Below are 18,951 nucleotides of genomic sequence, written 5' to 3'. Positions count from 1 at the left end.
ATTGAAAGAAGAGTTGCTTTTAAAAATGTTGCCTTTCTTCTGTGAAAGCTAGTAACAACTATCATGATTTCCCTAGAAAATGTTAAATGTCAGAAAAGCTGTCTTCATGCCCCATATAGAGTGACCAGTGCTTTGGGATTCCGCCCCCCGCCCCCTCAGCTAGCTGCAGGCTTCTCATGTTTTTTTATTCCATCCCTTGACTCTTACCTCATGACTTTGCCTCTGGCCCATTCCCTGAGCATAATAGGGCCAGTGAACTGATACAAGCGTCTCACTTCTTCACCTTCAGATTTCCCTGTGTTTTCACCAGTTTTCATTTCTGTCTGTGGTTAAGTAGAAAGATGTCCTCGTCTTTCTTCTGAAGTTAATCCAGACAAGAGGTCACTGTTGCCTGTCTCCTTTTTCAGTATTATCTGCCTTCCAATCTGGATTTCCTCTGGAGACTCACTTGAAACATGGCTTTGAAATGAGAGTATGTCATGGGTCATCCTAATAAAGTGATCACCTTCCTCTCAAGCTATTTTTCTTTACACTCAGCTGCTAGTAAGTGTGGGCTACTTCCCTCACAGTCACCATTGCACCATCACTCTTACTCCAACCTCCTCTTTCCTCCTCTCTGCCCCTATCACTCTAGAGAAACTTCTCTTTTGAGGTTCACACGGTTTTTTGTTTGCTTGTTTTGTTTTTTTAAGAAGCAAGTCAGGGAAGCCAGCATCCACTGTGATTTCTTAACTGTTTTCAACACAGTTTATGGCCCCTGTTATTAACTGTTGCTTCCCTCACTTTTGTGATCTTGACTTCTTTGGTTACTTGTTAATATGGAGAGTGTATATCCATCATTTGATGACTTATTTATCCCCTTCACTGTCTCAGCATTCTTCCCTCCCATACCCTTTCCAAAGAGAACATGGGGGATTTGAATCCCTTCCAGTGACATATTGCTTTTTTCCCTAAGCTGTCACTTCTATACCCTACCTGCTGTCAAACCACCTACTAGACATTTGTAATACGTTTCCACTCACCCCTTGAATTTCTCTCACCTAATGGTGAATTCATGAGCTCCCTACCCTTACAACCTGCTCCTTTACCCACCAACAGATTTTATCTAGTGAGTCTGTCTTGAAACTTCCCAATCCTTTCCTAACTTCTTTCAGGTACCTCTTGATTTTGCGTCTTATTTTTTATTTCTTCCATTAAGACCGAATCTATACCCTACAAGCTTTTCGGTCTTTCTCTCTGCCTCTCATTTCTCATCTTCAGTTTTTCAACACTTAGTTATTAAGCCAACTTTTCTATAAAACCATATTTTGTTCTTGTCTTCACCACTGCCCCATTCTTTTAGTTTTTTGGTTGATCTACTTAATTATTCCTTGTTTCACACATTTAACAAACATTAAGTGCCATTAAGGAGAATGTAAATGTGAATAAAATAGACCTGGGTTCTTTCTCACAAAACTGACAGTCTAGTGGAGAAGACAGACATTTAACAGATACTGAGAAAATAAGTGCTGTACTCCGTGATAAATGCTCCAAAGCCTGTCCTCTCCACCCCTTCCCCAGTAGTGAGGGTTTTCACTAAACTCGGGTGACAGAAATGCTGTCATCGTACACAGCATTTCTACAAGTGCAGTTGAGGATGTTGAGAGTATTTCAGGCAGCAGGAGGAGACCAACAAAGGAAGGAAGTGCTCAGCGCCTTTGGGAAATACTGAGTAGCAATGTGGTTGTAGGGTGCTTGCCGCTGGAGGTGCAGTAATATGAATGGGCAGCAGGGCGTGCTGTATCTGATAGGCCACTAAGCGTTTTTACAGACGTATCTCAGTTCTCACCCACGCCTTGTAATAAAGGAGGCGTTACCAGTTTTTAGAGGAAGAATCTGCAGCTCAAAAAGGCTCATTATTCTGGACCATGGCATTGGCAGTGGCATACCTTGGGTGCAGTCAAAGCCCTCTCTTTCCCTGATCTTGGGCTGTTACTTGATCAGTGTGGAGCCATAGTACCCCATGTCCATAGAACACATGGATCTTTCTAGGATACCTTCCTTCCTCTTCCCTGTTGTGGCTTCAAGCTCTGCAGATGCTGCTGGCATGACACTGAATCTGTACTCCTTAATCAGGGTACATTCATCCATGCATTTTTTCAGGGTTCGTAGTACCTTGTCTTGGAGAAGGCAATGGCAAGCCACTCCAGTACTATTGCCTAGAAAATCCCATGGATGGAGGAGCCTGGTAGGCTGCAGTCCGTGGGGTCGCTAAGGGTCGGACACGACTGAGCGACTTCACTTTCACACATTGGAGAAGGAAATGGCAGCCCACTGCAGTGTTCTTGCCTGGAGAGTCCCAGGGACGGAGGAGCCTGGTGGGCTTCCATCTATGGGGTCACACAGACTCGGACACGACTGAAGTGACTTAGCAGCAGCAGCAGCAGTACCTTGTTTTGCTGTAGGTAGGTACTCTCTAAACAGTTGTTGCTAACATCTTTCCATCACCCCTCACACTCAAGTTCGCATCAGAACCACTTGACAGGTGACTGAACTGAAAACAATCACCAGGGCACATGACTGGCATCTGAATTTTGTGCCGTTTCCTCGTTGCCTTTCTGTTCCCTTTGTAGGGCTTATATTTACACATCCCACCAGACTAAAAGGAAGTATATCAGTAATGCTGTGGAGGAACAACAAAATCAGAGATTAGCGCAGTAGCTTAGGTCATAGAGCTATAGGAATCACTGTCTTTGTTGACTTTATGGGGTTAGTTCTGTCCATTGAGACTTTGGAAGAGATTATGCAACTCAGGATATTAAATAACAGCTTCTAGAAAACACTGCTAGCTTTTCTTTTTTTTTTTTTAAGGCAAGTTTGAGCACTTAAAATAACATTTGGGGATGTGGTAGCAAGATAGTTGGCAGATTATGCAAATGTGTGTTTCTGATAAAATGTTTTAAAGAAGGAAGCAATGTAAGAAGTGGTGCCTTGAATGCAGGCAGGTGAGAGAAAGACAGAATGACAGAGAGACCGAGAGAACAGTGACTGAAGCTGAGAGGAAACAGGGTCTAACTTCAAGACTGCAGAAGCAAGATGCTGCTTTGTGCAGAGCGCACACCTGGAGTGTACTCCATGTTGAACGTTAGTGTTCTTCAGGTCACAAGGACTCTCTTCTTTTTTGCAGCCACTGCTAATATATATGTACAGAATAGAGTTTGTTTTCCCTGGGACAAATCTTTTCCTCATGTGAGCTTCTTAGGGATGGATACTATTAGTGACAGTAAGTACCTCGCATGAGTAAATATGGGCAAATGGTAAGAAAAGGAGATGGGCTAAATGATAGAACTAGGAATTTTACCAAGAAAACTTAGGAATATAGGATCAAAGAGAAAAGATTACACAGAAAAATTCCAAACCAGGCATAAGAGAGGACATATCTTGAATTATTTAACTTTGGTTAAGGAATGTGTTTTTGTGATGCTCTGCCTTAGTACTTTCCTCTCCTGTGTAGGAAAGTAGGAAAAACAGTGATGGAATTCACTGAGTTTGGGTTGGGGATGGGGTGGGGGAGGGAGGTGGTCCAGGAGAGGAAGGTGGTGTCAGAATGTGTTTGCATTTCCAACTATTTTTCTCACATCTAATAAGACCATGCTGTCTTCTGTTTACATTTGGAAAGAAATATATTCTTGTGTCTTACACAGTCATGTTGGAAGTTAATGGAACTGTCTTTTTTTTTTTAATAAAAGTACTTGAGGATCCTAGCAAAAATATAAAGTGTTTAAAAATGTTTAGTGAATGTAGAAAACCGAGCTTACTAAGAAATAACATTTTCCATAAGGAAGAAATATAGCTAGTATGTAATTAGGATGTGACATTAACACCATGTTAAATTTTAAACAATCAAGAGTCAAAACTTACTCTGTAAGGTACGCCCACATCAACTGCTTCTATTAAGACTTCAGGTCAGTTGACACTGTTTTTTGTTTTTTGTTTTTTAAACTTTAGCAAGTTCCAAACTGGAAAAACAAGGGTGTTGCCAGTGGAGGTTGAGGTGAATTGAAAGGCGGGCCAGTTGCCACCACCACACGAGCCAGCATGGAGATGCTGTGGTTAGCGCGTTTCATGTCCATGAACCCCGCCCTTTAAACAGGGCTTTCAAAATGCGTTTTTTCTTTTTCAGGATGAATCTTCAAGTCATGAATGTAACCAGCGCACAATCCTTCTTTACGGAGTGGGAAAAGAGCGTGACGAAGCCAGACATCAGCTGAAGAAGATTACCAAAGACATTTTGAAAATCCTAAATAAGAAGAGCAACACGGAGACAGGGGGTAAAGAGCCCTCATGCATTTGCCCCCATTGTGCTCTCTTTTGTCTTCTGCCTTAGCAGTCTTTATCAAAGTCATACGTGGCATGGTCAGCAGTGTTTCCTCTCCGAAATGACTGTTACATTGAAATATGAATAAGCACATTGAAATTTTAAGGCCTTGATTCCATTTATAGTAATCCTTGCATTTAAAATGGTGCCTTCCATGGATAGATAGAGGTACTTTTTACTTGCTCCTCTTTTTTTCATATTTCCCAAATTTTTTGCAATAGTCATATATAAAGTATAAAAAGAACTTCCCTGTTGGCTCTGCAGGTGAAGAATGTGCCTGCAATGCAGGAGGCACAGGATATGTGGGTTCAGTCTCTGTTGGAAAGATGCCCTGGAGAAGGAAATGGCAACCACTCCAGTATTTTTGCCTCAAAAACCCCATGGAGCCTGATGGGCTACAGTCAGAAGGTCACAAAGAGTCGGACATGACTGAGTGACTAAGCATACGTGATAAAGTATTAAAAAATGGAAAACCCTTAGTCTGGAAGAGGTCTGTTCCCCTAATTCCATTCTTTTCTCAAGCTTGCAGTTGGCTCATCATATTTTTGTTGTTGTTTAGTTGCTCAGGCGTGTCACACTCTTGGCAACCCCTTGGACTTTAGCCCACCAGGCTTCTTTGTCCATGGGATTTCCCAGGCAAGAATACTGAAATAGGTTGACATACATGTCCTCCTCCAAGGGGGTCTTCTGACCCAGGAAGCGAACCCACATCTCCTGCACTGGCAGGCTATTCTTTACCACTGAGCCACCAGGGAAGCCTCATCGTATTTACATGATAATTTAAATTTGTGACAGTGTAGTGACTGATCTTTTCTTATGTTATTCAGAAGAATAATTGCAATAGGTAGTGGAGGCTACTCGCCTCTCCAAACAATTTCTGTTAAGAAGAAAATTGGGTCTTTGCTCCATAATGCCTTTACTTGGAATGCTCTTTCCTCAGTCTTTTTACATGGTTTTTACAGTGAAGTTATGCCTTTGTATTATGTCACCTTATTGCACAATTGGAATTTTGTAATTATCCGCTTCATATTGGTTTAATTACCCTTTCCAAAGTTTATTTTATTAGATAGTCATATGATTTAAAATGTGATATCATTTTGTATACTCCACTACTACCAGTGGTGTTTATTTCTCTTTTACTTAGGTCATACAATGGGAAAAAAGTTTGGACTTTCCCTATGAAAATAGCACACTTCCTACACGTGGCATAAACCGTCTCTAGGAATTCCACTTTGTTGTTCACTACAATAAATACTGTTTTATGCACCTTTTCCCAGAGGATCTAGTCTTAGGACTTTAACTGAACAAAATACTGAAGCTTGTCCACGGTAGATCTTTCCAACAGAAAATTTAGATATAACCAATGCAAATAGCTCTCTTTCCTCTCCATCATTGAGGGTGCAGATGCAGAAACAAGGTAGGAGGGTGGCATGTTTTTCAGTCCTAAAGTGTGTTTTGGGCATCTGCTGTATTAGAACTCAGTGGGACAGCTACCTTCATGTTATTGACATCAGATTCCCTAACTCTCTTCTGTGGCCACATAAGGAGCTAGTGCCGTAGGAGCTCCATGAGGTCGTGGAAGGGAAATGAAACCTGTTGCCATTATTGAGATTGTGAGGAGGGGGAGGAACTGCTCTAAAAAAACTGTTGATCTGCTATTTTTCTGTTTTCTCTGTTAAAGAAAAGAGGAAATAGGCTGAATTTCGAAGCTCAGCAGCTGGCTAGCAAAATGTATCCAAAACTACTTTTTTGTATATTTGGGAATGGGATGGACACTTTCTCTTTAGGAGGTTTAGTAATACATGTTTTTCCTAAATTAATTTTAGCAAGTCTTTCCAGATCCTGTGGAGTGTTTGGTGTTGGAAGGCTGAGGGGTAGGACAAGGAAGGAAGCACTGTGGTGTCCTTTTCTGCTGAGTCCACTTCCTTTCTTTACAAAGAGTTTTTTTTTAATGCTCGGCTATCGTCTGTCCTATCTTTGGACTAGTCTCTTAAATAGGCACTTCTTGCTTGTGAACTCACCAGGAGATCATTGTTCTTCCACGCTAATTTTTGAGATATTTGGTACTAGAGGCACCGCTGAGGAGAGGGGCATCTTCAGTGGGGATTTTGTTTTTCCCACATTCTAAATAAAACTCCTCATCAATCAGAAATATGTTTGTTAATTTGGGATAGCGAGCTGCCTTCTGCTAAGGAGTCTTAATTTTAAGTCACTGTGTAAACACTAGCATTGATGTGCTGGTGAGGCCAGAAAACAGGTTGTGTTAGCATGTGTTTGATTTCTAGTTACAAATAAAAACATGACTTTGAGGAACTCATTAGGTATGCTCTCAGATCAACCAGACTTTGCCTGCGAGGGTGGGTTGGATTCATAATCTAATGTTGCAATGACATTTCTAGTCGAAAATAGGCAAGTCTCATTCTACATTTACATTGATAGGTCATCTTTGGGTGTGAATTTTCAAACTAATGAAGTTTATCATAACAACAAAAGCCCAAACTTCTAGGATTAGAGATTCAGTATATGTGCTACTGAAGTCAGCACCAGGATTTGAGTTGTTTTAAAAAGTGGAAAACCAAAATTAAGCCACAGAAGAGCAATAATATATATTTTGAAAGCAAATGAACATAAAACAGATGAAAATCTATAAATTACTGTCATATGTAATATGTAGATGTCATTAAAATAAAATATTCCTTTGAGAACCACCAGTAATTTCTTAAATTTTTCTTTCACTTAGCTATGTGTAAGTAAATAGAGCCTATTAATTAATACAGACAAACCATTAAAGAGGCTTTTTTGAGCTCTCATTCTGGGTCTTCATCCTCAATTCTGTTACTTTTCTTGATGACACACTTGGTTTTGGTCCCAAATAAGACTGAATAAATATATTAACTTCACTTCCAAAGCTAATGGTACCCAAGACTATTGGTGTAAACTTTCAGTCTTGGATCAGTGATGTTAGTAAGTGAAAAATTCAAAACTTGAATATTTTAAACACGCTTATGACCTGTGAGCAGCTATATTGAGGTCAAGATATCACACTTAATTTGTCCTTTTGAGAATAGATACTGAAAAATAAGTAGGTTTCATGAACTTCTTTATTCTTATTCTTTGCATTATATTTGGTGTTATTTGGCAAAAGTTACACATAATCTTGTACCTTATGTCACTCAGCACATTTTAATTCTCTGTGTGTTTTAAGAAATAAAACAGCCTGGGTTTTTTGCTTGTCTTTTGCCCCTAAACCATACTTGATTGTTGTTGAAAGAGAAATCTCCTTTCTTCCTAATGTTCTTTTGAAAAACATTTGCTATTACATTTGCCATTAGCAAGCCATTTCAGTTCAGTTCAGTTCAGTCGCTCAGTCATGTCCGACTCTTTGCGACCCCATGAACCGCAGCACGTCAGGCCTCCCTGTCCATCCTGAACTCCTGGAGTCCACCAAACCCATGTCCACTGATTCGGTAATGCCATCCAACAATCTCATCCTCTGTCATCCCCTTCTCCTCCTGCCCTCAACCTTTCCCAGCATCAGAGTCTTTTCAAATGAGTCAGCTCTTTGCATCAGGTGGCCAAAGTGTTGGAGTTTCAGCTTCAACATCAGTCCTACCAATAGACACCCAGGACTGATCTCCTTTAGGATGGACTGGTTGGACCTCCTTGCAGTCCAAGGGACTCTCAAGTCTTCTCCAACATCACAGTTCAAAAGCATCAATTCTTCTGCGCTCAGCTTTCTTTATAGTCCAACTCTCACATCCATACATGACCACTGGTAAAACCATAGCCTTGACTAGACGGACCTTTGTTGACAAAGTAATGTCTCTGCTTTTTAATATGCTGTCTAGGTTGGTCATAACTTTCCTTCCAAGGAGTAAGCGTCTTTTAATTTCATGGCTGCAGTCACCATCTGCAGTGATTTTGGAGCCCCAAAAAATAAAGTCTGACACTGTTTCCACTGTTTCACCATCTATTTCCCATGAAGTGATGGACCAGATGCCATGATCTTAGTTTTCTGAATGTTGAGCTTTAAGCCAACTTTTTCACTCTCCTCTTTCACCTTCATCAAGAGGCACTTTAGTTCCTCTTCACTTTCTGCCATAAGGGTGGTGTCATCTGCATATCTGAGGTTACTGATATTTCTCCTGTCTATCTTGCTTCCAGCTTGTGCTTCATCCAGCCCAGCTTTTCTCATGAAATAAGCAGGGTGACGATATACAGCCTTGACATACTCCTTTCCTGTTTGGAACCAGTCTGTTGTTCCATGTCCAGTTCTAACTGTTGCTTTCTGACCTGCATATAAGTTTCTCAAGACGCAGGTCAAGTGGTCTGGTATTCCCATCTCTTTCAGAATTTTCCACAGTTTATTGTGATCCACACAGTCAAATGCTTTGGCATAGTCAATAAAGCAGAAATAGATGTTTTTCTGGAACTCTCTTGCTTTTTCCATAATCCGGTTGATCTTGGCAATTTGATCTCTTGTTCCTCTGCCTTTTCTAAAACCACCTTGAACATCTGGAAGTTCACGGTTCACATATTGCTAAAACCTGGCTTGGAGAATTTTGAGCATCACTTTACTAGCGTGTGAGATGAGTGCAGTTGTTTGGTAGTTTGAGCATTCTTTGACATTGCCTTTCTTGGGGATTAGAATGAAAACTGGCCTTTTCCAGTCCTGTGTTCACTGCTGAGTTTTCCAAATTTGCTGGCATATTGAGTGCAGCGCTTTCACAGCATCATCTTTCGGGATTTGAAATAGCTCAGCTGGAATTCCATCACCTTTACTAGCTTTGTTCATAGTGATGCTTCCTAAGTCCCACTTGACTTCACATTCCAGGATGTCTGGCTCTAGGTCTGTGATCACACCATCGTGATTATCTTGGTCATGAAGTTCTTTTTTGTACAGTTCTTCTGTGTATTCTTGCCACCTCTTCTTAATATCTTCTGCTTCTGTTAGGTCCCTACCATTTCTGTCTTTTATTGAGCACATCTTTGCATAAAATGTTCCCTTGGTATCTCTAATTTTCTTGAAGAGTTCTCTGGTCTTTCCCATTCTGTCATTTTCCTCTATTTCTTTTGCATTGATCACTGAGGAAGGCTTTCTTCTCTCTCCTTGCTATTCTTTGGAACTCTGCATTCAAATGGGTATATCTTTCCTTTTCTCCTTTGCTTTTCTCTTCCCTTCTTTTCACAGCTATTTGTAAGGCCTCCTGAGACAGCCATTTTGCCTTTTTGCAGTTCTTTTTCTTGATGGTCTTGATTCCTCTCTCCTATACAGTGTCATGAACCTCCATCCATAGTTCATCAGGAACTCTGTCTGTCAGAGCTAGTCCCTTAAATCTGTTTCTCACTTCCACTTATGTATAGTCATAAGGGATTTGATTTAGGTTATACCTGAATGGTGTAGTAGTTTAGTTTAATGAAATCTTTCTTGTATCTTAAATACAAAAATCTGTAAAGCGACATTGTTCCTTGAATTAAACTTTCCCAAATAAGATGATGTGTGAGGAGGTTTTTGTTTCAGTAGCATTTGACTACTTAGAATTATAGTGTTGGAAGAGATCCTGAGATCATACAATACAGCTTTTTCTTGGTTTTAGGTTTGTGTTTGTAAATACATATATTAAAAAATATTTTAAAATAGGATGGCATCACTGACTCGATGGACATGAGTTTGAGTGCACTCCGGGAGTTGGTGATGGACCGGGAGGCCTGGCGTGCTGTGATTCATGGGGTCGCAAAGAGTTGAACACGACTGAGAGACTCACCTGAACTGACTGAACTGAATTGTTTCTGAATCTTATCCTCAGAGCTCTCAAGTACAAGAGCCCTTCTGGAATAAGCAGTGTTCATAGTATTTCTTACTTTTATTTTTTCCAAACTTCTTTATGTTAAATGGATAAAGTCAGCACTTTCCCATTAATGTGGACAGATTTAATTCTTTCCTATCCCCTAAAAAGTTAGGAATTGTGTAGATTTCCCTTTTTACATAACTAAGCTTTTAGAGAGTCTCCTAACAAGATGCCAGTGGAGTTTTCTGTTATATCCATTTGAGCCTGGTTGATTTTTTTCCCCATTCAATGTTGATGTCATATTTTAAAAGTCAGTGAGTAAGAAATATTTAAGGACGGTTTTCTCATTAATCCTGGAGAAGGGAATGGCAACCCATCCACTATTCTTACCTGGAGAATTACATGGAGAGAGAAGCCTGGTAGGGCCAGGGTTACGGTCGCAAAGAGTCAGACACGACTCAGCAACTATCATGTCTCATTAATAGCCAAGATTTAAGTATATTATATAAATGAGCATGGTTAATGTTTAGAAAATAATTAGAATTATCTCATCAAAATCGATCAATCTCACAAGAATGCTATTGAGTGAAAGGTGACAGATATAAAAGGTATATATCATATGATTGCATTTGTATAAAGTGAGCAACAGTAATCTGAGCCATTATAGGGGATGCTCTTGGTTCTCTGGGGAGGGGAAGTGACTTCAGGGAACCTGAGAGGACTTCTAGGGTTTTGGTATGTGATTTTCTGATTTGAGTTTTATTACATGAATTAATCTCTTTTGTAGAAATTCAGTGAGTCTGTACACTTTTCCATATGTGTGTTATACTTCAGTAAAAAAAATAACCCTGAAAAAGGTCAAGAGCTTCAATTAAATGAAAAATAATGTATCCACTCTGTGTTTATTTAGTTGGAGATGAAGGACAGAAAGCCAGGAAGAACAAACAGGAAGCATTTCCAACCCTGGAGACTGTATTCACAAAACTTCAACTCCTTTCATATTTTGATCAGCATCAAGTGACATCTCAGGTAGCCATTAAAGCTGATTTATTATGGAACTGGGATATTTTCTTAAATCTCTTTCGTGCAATATGTGTTTTCAGCCTTTGTTGTTTTATAAATGCATGTTTTTAAAACATATTTGGAAGTGTCTTAAAACTGTCGAGTAGTTCAGTTTCAAGTGTCAGTTTACTTTTCTTAGAGGATTAATTTTTATCCTGGAAATATTTTTACCTTATGATAACAATCAGCACTACATAAAGTAACCTCTAATGCAACACTTACGTTATTACATTTTGTGTCCTACATTGCTGATTGATAAGGGAGAAATCTGTTGATGACTGAAACAAAGTACTTTGCAATTGGGTAGAAACCAAATCCATAGGTAGTCAAAGGAATATTTGGAAATTAATTAAGCATTTATAGTTCTACCTTTAGGAGAGTTAGGTCAAGATCTTAATGACAACTTGTCTTATTTCTTCAAATTATATTTGTTTTAAGGATATTATTTGATTTGTACATGATTTTGTTTTCTGTTGTAATATGTTTCAACTTCTAAGTAGAATCATGTATAAATTCACATTTCTTACTCCCCAAAATTGAAATAATACATGCAAGATATTTGGAATATTGATCTTCTAATTACTTTCACTTTTTTCACATAGATTTCTAACAATGTGCTAGAACAAATCACAAGCTTTGCATCAGGAACATCATACCATCTCCCATTGGCTCACCACATTCAGCTCATCTTTGATCTCATGGAGCCAGCACTAAATATCAATGGACTCATTGACTTCGCAATACAGGTATCAAAGGCATCCTGCCTTTTAGCAAAGCAAACCTACTAGGCATTGTACAGTTTACAGTGAGCCACCCCGTGCAATTTTGTATAGTTGAGACATTCTCAGTCAACAGTATATAACTAGCATTTTCAACTAGCAGCTGTGTCCATAATTTTCAATTAAATATAATTGCTGTTAAAATATAATAGTAAAAAATGTGAGAGTTTTGACTGTATTTCTTATTTGTCTTTTGTTTTGCTTAGGGAAAGGTGAAAATTTGTTTGCTGTTTATAATAGAGTATATTTTATGTAAGAGCAAAAAATATGAAACATTGATTTGTTCCACTATTTTTCTTGTACACATACTTGAGTTCTTTTGTTAGTATATGTTGTCAGTGAGTAGAAATAAAACATATCTTTCACTTATTCTGTTGTAGGTGTTAGCTTTGTTAATAATAAGAAAATACTGATGAATAACTTCCATTTATTGAAAATGAGGTGTAAATGGCACAAAATCAAGAGGCAAGGAGTGTTTTTTCCTAAAATTATCCAGTCCAGAACTTTGGACCACCATAAAATTTTGGCAACTATTTCAGTATTGAATCCCTCTTGATGGCGTGAACCATGATGCCCAGACAGAAGGAAAACTGTAATTTGATAAAGGATTAAAAGTAAAAGCCATTTAATTGCCTGAGATACTGCAGTGGTGGTTTTATATGTATATAGTCCTGCGGCAGAACAAGGAAGGAGATCAAGCAGTTTTAGGATGACTCAGTATATCCAGAGTTTGTAAAAATTAACGTTTTTTCCTGTTTGTTCTGGCAGCTACATGTTTATTCGATCTTTGCCTTTTGTAGCTCCTGAACGAACTGAGTGTTGTGGAAGCGGAACTGCTCCTGAAATCCTCCAGCCTGGCAGGAAGTTACACGACAGGACTGTGTGTCTGCATTGTGGCTGTTCTCAGGCGTTACCACAGTTGTCTGATCCTGAATCCCGATCAGACAGCCCAGGTGTTTGAAGGGTTGGTATATCCTAGAACGTGTAATGTGGCTTTTTTAAGAAGCTTTATTTTGAAATAATAACTTAATATAAAGTTTGAAAGAAGAACAAAGGCCTTCCTATATACCGTGTTCACAGATTTAACAATAGAATGTGTATTTGTGATAAAGTTTTATAGTGGCTTTAAACGAAAAATAGTACTGTTTGTTTCATAAAAAGATGCATAGTTAAAGAATGCTTGTGCCAGGAAGCGTTTATCAGAAGGGTGATAAAAGCGTAGAAAGCCTGCCTGCCTACTTCTCTTTCCCTAGTTTCTGTCATCTCTGCTGACCAGAATCCTGAATTATTATGATTGGTGAATATGTGGTTGCTTCCTTGTTCACATAATTTCAGTTTCTATTTGGAGAATCCAACTCCAAATAAGCTTTGAAAACATATCATCTTATAGATTTAACTTTTCAATTTCATTTCTTTGATGAAGGAAGTTGGACATGACTGAACGACGGAACGGGACGGAACGGAACGGAATCTAGAAAAAATGACTTTTTGATTCTTAGTCTTTTTTGGTTTGGATGAATTGTAGGCTAAGGTTTTCTCTACTACCATTAGAGAAGTTGGGCTAAGTCGTTATATCACTACCATTAGAGGCTGAAATGACTGGGACCAGAGAAGTATAATGAGCTGTCAAACACTTATTCTGAGCTCTCTTTTGTCCACTGCAGACTTCTTTCTCTGGGCTTTATGTATATGTAAAAGGAAGGCAACCTCTTTTTCTTTTTCTTCCATTTTTCCTCCTGAGCTCTTGGTTTTACAGTGCCTTTTTTTTTTTGGGTAATCCAGCACATGTAATCTATCTATTCTAGAGTGGCATCCATTTAACAGCAGCTTTTGGAGGCAAGAGGAAATGCTACCACATTATTTCTACACATAGGTTTTTTAATTTGTAACTATTCTTTGAAGTCTTACAGATGTTTCTGTTCAGTTCAGTCGCTCAGTGGTGTCGGACTCTTTGCGACCCCATGAATCAGCACGCCAGGCCTCCCTGTCTACCACCAACTCCCAGAGTTCACTCAAACTCATGTCCATTGAGTCGGTGATGCTATCCAGCCATCTCATTCTCTGTCATCCCCTTCCCCTCCTGCCCCCAGTCCCTCCCAGCATCAGAGTCTTTTCCAGTGAGTCAACTCGTCGCATGAGGTGGACAAAGTATTGGAGTTTCAGCTTTAGTAATAACCATATAAATAAAAAAAAAAACAGAACAAAGTAAATCCAATTATTGCTACATTCAGTTCATATAAGAGGCTGTCTCTTAATTACATGTGCTTTTCTTTAACTGCATTTCCCAAGATGAAACATTTTTACTTTAAAGTTGAAGTACGTTTTTGACTAGATTTTGGACTTAAGTAGAATTTTTGCTTTTAGACTTTTGCTAACATTGAACTTGATATAAGTATTTCTGTGCCTCTTTCTTTATTTGCAGCCATCCTCACCTAACAAATACTATCTTATCACTTGAAGACACTTCATTTAATATCTTCTTCATCTTTCCTTCAAGTTTGTCTCTCCTATTCTGGTCTCTCTCTTCAGTTTTTCCTCTGTGACCAGAGTCAGCAGAATTTTTTTTTCTCTGTTGAGCCAGTTAAATATTTTAGCCTTGATGAACTATAAGTTTTCTCTTCATATGAGAGAAAAGCCACATATAATAAACACTTAGATTATTACTGAGTGACATCTGAAACATCCCTGATATTCTTAAATGTAAGAAAATAGCTACCTTAGAATCTAGAAAATATAGAACTATTTTACAGCCGTCAACTACCCTGTGGAGTTGAATAATTAGTACCATTTTACAAGTCAAGAAACTGACACTCAGGCCTGTTAGTTGGAGGGGCTGGTGAAGTGTTGTACCCAGCATCTCATAGCTAATAAATCCGCCAGGTTGCTGAAACAATTAGCAATCATTCATGCAGCTCATTCATGCTGTTCGATTTACACCATACTTTTTAAACTGTGAATGGAAATGCTCTTATTGGTCATGAAATGATAATAATAGTTTTTCACAAGTACTTTTTTTTCCCTTTATTTTGAAATTTGTGTCATTATCATTTATTTTGATATTTTAAATTTGTATTCTATTAAATGTTTATAAAATCATGTTTGATATTCACTTTGTGTTTGTTTTTTATCATATATAGTAAAGATAAGTACTTTTTCCCAAAACTGTTATTCTGGGTTGGGTTTTTGTGTGTGTGTGTGTGTATTTATATAAACATACTGGATCTCAAAGTAAAATGTTTTGTTACTGACTTTGATAGAGTAAATGCTTGGCAATCTTTCAATGGATATTTGTTTTCTTTAATCACAAAATAATTCGTTGCTTTTTCAAGGTATACCTGGAGCTATTTTGGTGTATATAGGTGACGACTGATTGAAACATCTACTTGTCTTCTTAACTGTGGGGCACTTTTGATGTAACTGACAGCCATTTTCAGTTGTCTGCATCTGCTGTTGTCAATTCACAAGCCTTGGGATGCTACATGCTTATTTCTTTGCATGGTTTGCTAGGTCCCACCTCTGATGTTGGGCTGGATTTCTTTCTGGATGTTGGTGCTTCTCTGTCTTATTTTGAAAGGCATTCCTCATTTACACCCACAAAGAAAAAGCCCACAGCTTGGCAGACCCATTTTAGGGAACACTGCTCTTCCTCTGCTATTGCCAGCTGAACAGCAGAGCTATCAGTGTTCTGCTGATCCCAGAGCGGGAATAACAAGCCCAAGTCTGTGTGAGCCTTCAAGTCACAGGTCTCGGGAAGGGTGTTCAGAGGTATCGCCTGTGATTCCAGTGTCCTTCTCAGCCTTGTCATCCCAGGCTTCCTCCCATCTTCTAAACAGCAGAGAAGGCTCTAGACTGGGCCTCTGGAGACCTGAGTTCTCTTTTTGGATCGGCTATAAACTAGCTCTTTGCCTTGTGGGCAAATTCCTTTACCTTTCTGAGCCTCAGAGCCCTCTTTGTAAGATAAAGAAGGTGAATCAGATGATTTCTGAAACATTTTTCAGCTTTAATAATCTTGAGTCATATGTGACACTGTTGTAGTAGTACTGAACCCTGTAATCAAATGCAGCATGGCGGTGGAATCTGACTCTGATAGGTGGATGGACCACTAGTGTGTCTATATGTGTCATGTGAAATTGTGTGTTGTATGAATTGTGGCCCGAGAGGCCATCTTTCTGATCTGGAAAATTGGAGTAGTAAATGCTTCTTTTGAATTGCAAGTGTTATATCACCAAAAAGAAGGAGCTTGGAATTCTTAATTAAGATTAACTGAAATAAATTTGTTTCTAGTTTGGATAAACAAGGAGAATGTGACCTCAAACCATGAATTTGTCAGTTTCATGCCTGAACCAGCTTATAGTCTTAAAATTGAACTTACCAGACTTACTGATATGAAGAAATTGCTCCTTTACAAAGTGGACATGGGGTCCTTTGCACATTTCATGAATTTATCAATCTTTTTACTCAAGAGAGATTCTCTACTAAAACTTTTATATCCTAGTGCAGAAACTTTATTGATGGACTCCTCCCTGTACATCTTCTGTATGGAGGAATTTCTTTCATTTCTTATTATTAATGGCATTTCTGAAGTTTTAAAAATACTCAGTGTTTCAGTATCACAATAGATAAATGATATTCAATTATTTACTTGCTATAATGATTAGTGTTAACAGTCTGATATCTTTTTTTCTTACTCAAAGTAATCAGGGACATATTCTCACTCTAAAAGATTCAAGCAATAACATATATATCGACAAAATGTGTGTCTCATGTCCTCATGTGTTTTTCTCCTTAGATTGTGTGGTGTGGTAAAGCATGTTGTGAACCCCTCAGAATGTTCTTCCCCTGAAAGATGCATCTTAGCCTACCTCTACGATCTCTACGTGTCATGTAGCCACCTCAGAAGTAAATTTGGAGACCTCTTCAGGTGGGTAGAAGAAAGTCAAAAGAATAAGAATAGGTTTATGCCCCCCCGCCCCCTTTTTTTTTTGTGGGTCAACCAGTATTGTCATCCTTTTTAATAATGAGAAGTAATCCTAATCTTATCTGCCATTACATTTCATTGTACCTGTAACCTCCTATTCCAAATTACTATGCATGTTTAACTCTGATTGCAATTTTGGTAGAAGAGAAAACATTCTGTATTTTGCAGTTGCTATTGCTTCACTTGGAAAACTGCTTCTCCATCGTTTGCATACTTCCTTTATCCCTGCATTTGTTTCTTTGACTCCTTTACCTTCCTACTTGAGATAGCATTTCTGGCTCCCTGTCATTCTCTGCAGTTTAGCACTTGTACCCCCAACAGGCGGACAGGTGCTGGAAACTGCTTACTTACTTAATTAATGTTGTTTGAGGAAGTTTAGATGATTAATTATAAGTTGGTGGAAGGAAAGAAATGGTAATAGCTGACAAAATAAATTTGGAATCTAGAATCAGGCAAGGAAGAAATAGTCAGTTATGATTTTCTTGACTCTCTTGTACCTTGCATCCAGTTTGTTTGTAAATCTGAGAAACTGTCTTCCAGGTACATCTAGAATCTGACCACTCTTTCTTGCTTTGCCACTCCCACCATGCTCATCTCTTGGTTGGACCATCACATTTTCCTTCTAACTGCTTTCTTGGCTTGCATCCTTGATTCTCAACATGTCTTCAAAAGTCATCCTTTTGAAACAAGAATAACTTGGCATATACCAGTGGCTTCTTATCTATTCAGAATAGAATTCAAAATCCTTCAGGATCTACTGGATCCAGCCCTGTCTTCTCTTTTTCTCTGTTCAGATTAACCACATGGACCTCCCTGTTGGTCTCCAAACATTCTAAACACACTGCCATCTCAGAGCTTTTGCACTTGGCTGTTACTGCTCTTGTAAAGTTTTCCCACAGTTACTTGCTCACTCCCACATTCCATTCAGGGCTCTGCCTCCCTGATCAGCCCCTTTGAAGTAGGATGGCCCCTGCCCCCACTCTCTGTCATTCTCTGATCTTAACATTATTCCCCCTCCCCACTCCATACATGATATACTTATTTATGGTCTGGCTTTCCTTTCTAGAATATAAGCTGCTTGAGAGCAGAAGCTTTATATTTTCTTCATTGCTCTATCCCTGTACCTTGAAGAGTATCTGCCTCATAGTAGGCACTGCAAAAAAAATCTGTTTAAAGAATGATCTATACCAAAAATAAAATCTGTGATATTTTTAATGGTACTGATAGGGAAAAAAAATGTGAAAGTATGTCTTTATGAAATGAATTAGGTTTAAAAATAATCCCTCATGAAATAATAGTTTCCCCCAGAAATAATGTAAAAACAATGCCCCATGTTCTGTTACTTTGCAGAGAGCTTTCAGTTGTAGTTTTCAGAGAGCTTTCTCATACATGACTGGGTTCTTGCAACAGCCCTGTAAGTTTCTCAAGAAAGCCACAGTGTTTGACCGCTAATACTCCTGCAGAGTAGTAAAGCATGTTAAGTGAGTTAATTCAAGTAATGCATACTGGCTGTGCAGAAACTTAGGAGACCAGCAATGAACTGAAGGGCTACTTAGCATTAGCAATTAAAGACATGGAAGAAAACTGCAATTCTCTTGGAAAATCTTCAAGTCAAGTGTTATTTATAGTCTAGGATTAAGAAAATGGATGAAGAAAAGCTAGATATGCAGAGAGATGTCTATTAATATAGTACTAAACCAGTTTTAATGATTGGATCTGAAACATCATCTATAAGTGTAATATTTGAAGGAAATAGATCACTAATCACATCTACTTATGACTGAGCAGGCTTCCCTGGTGGCTCAGATGAGTAAAGAATCTGCCTGCCAGTGCAGGAGACATTGGTTTGATCCCTGCATTGGGAGGATAACCCGGAGAAGGGAATGGTAACCCACTCCAATATTCTTGCCTGGAGAATCCCATAAACAGAGGAGCCCGGTGGGCTTCAGTCTAAGAGGTCGAAAAGAGTCGGACATGGACTGAGCA

General features: G+C 38.8%; 2 protein-coding genes across 4 annotated transcripts in view; one reads left to right on the top strand and one right to left on the bottom strand.

The window, feature by feature from the left end:
- MED12L (mediator complex subunit 12L) overlaps positions 1 to 18,951 on the top strand; it is a 378,565-nt gene that overhangs the window by 294,218 nt on the left and 65,396 nt on the right. The window contains exons 18-22 of the mRNA XM_088839846.1: positions 4,163 to 4,310; positions 11,057 to 11,175; positions 11,811 to 11,954; positions 12,788 to 12,951; positions 16,777 to 16,908. Coding sequence (XP_088695972.1) covers positions 4,163 to 4,310; positions 11,057 to 11,175; positions 11,811 to 11,954; positions 12,788 to 12,951; positions 16,777 to 16,908 — 707 coding nt within the window. The remainder of the gene's footprint in view (positions 1 to 4,162; positions 4,311 to 11,056; positions 11,176 to 11,810; positions 11,955 to 12,787; positions 12,952 to 16,776; positions 16,909 to 18,951) is intronic.
- P2RY12 (purinergic receptor P2Y12) overlaps positions 1 to 18,951 on the bottom strand; it is a 49,955-nt gene that overhangs the window by 7,472 nt on the left and 23,532 nt on the right. For 2 of the 3 annotated variants that reach the window (XM_088839808.1, XM_088839812.1), the window contains exon 1: positions 208 to 471. The exons of the other annotated variant lie outside the window; for it this stretch is intronic. The gene's annotated coding sequence lies outside the window, so the exon portion shown is untranslated. Of the gene's footprint in view, positions 1 to 207; positions 472 to 18,951 lie in introns of those variants that run through there. 3 annotated transcript variants of the gene reach the window in all.

Source organism: Moschus berezovskii, chromosome 1 (assembly GCF_049115385.1).
Source record: "Moschus berezovskii isolate FMDL1 chromosome 1, NW_MosBer_1.0, whole genome shotgun sequence".
Taxonomy (NCBI): Eukaryota; Metazoa; Chordata; class Mammalia; order Artiodactyla; family Moschidae; genus Moschus; species Moschus berezovskii.
Note: the sequence above shows the minus strand (reverse complement) of the source record. Positions and strands in the feature narration are given on the sequence as shown.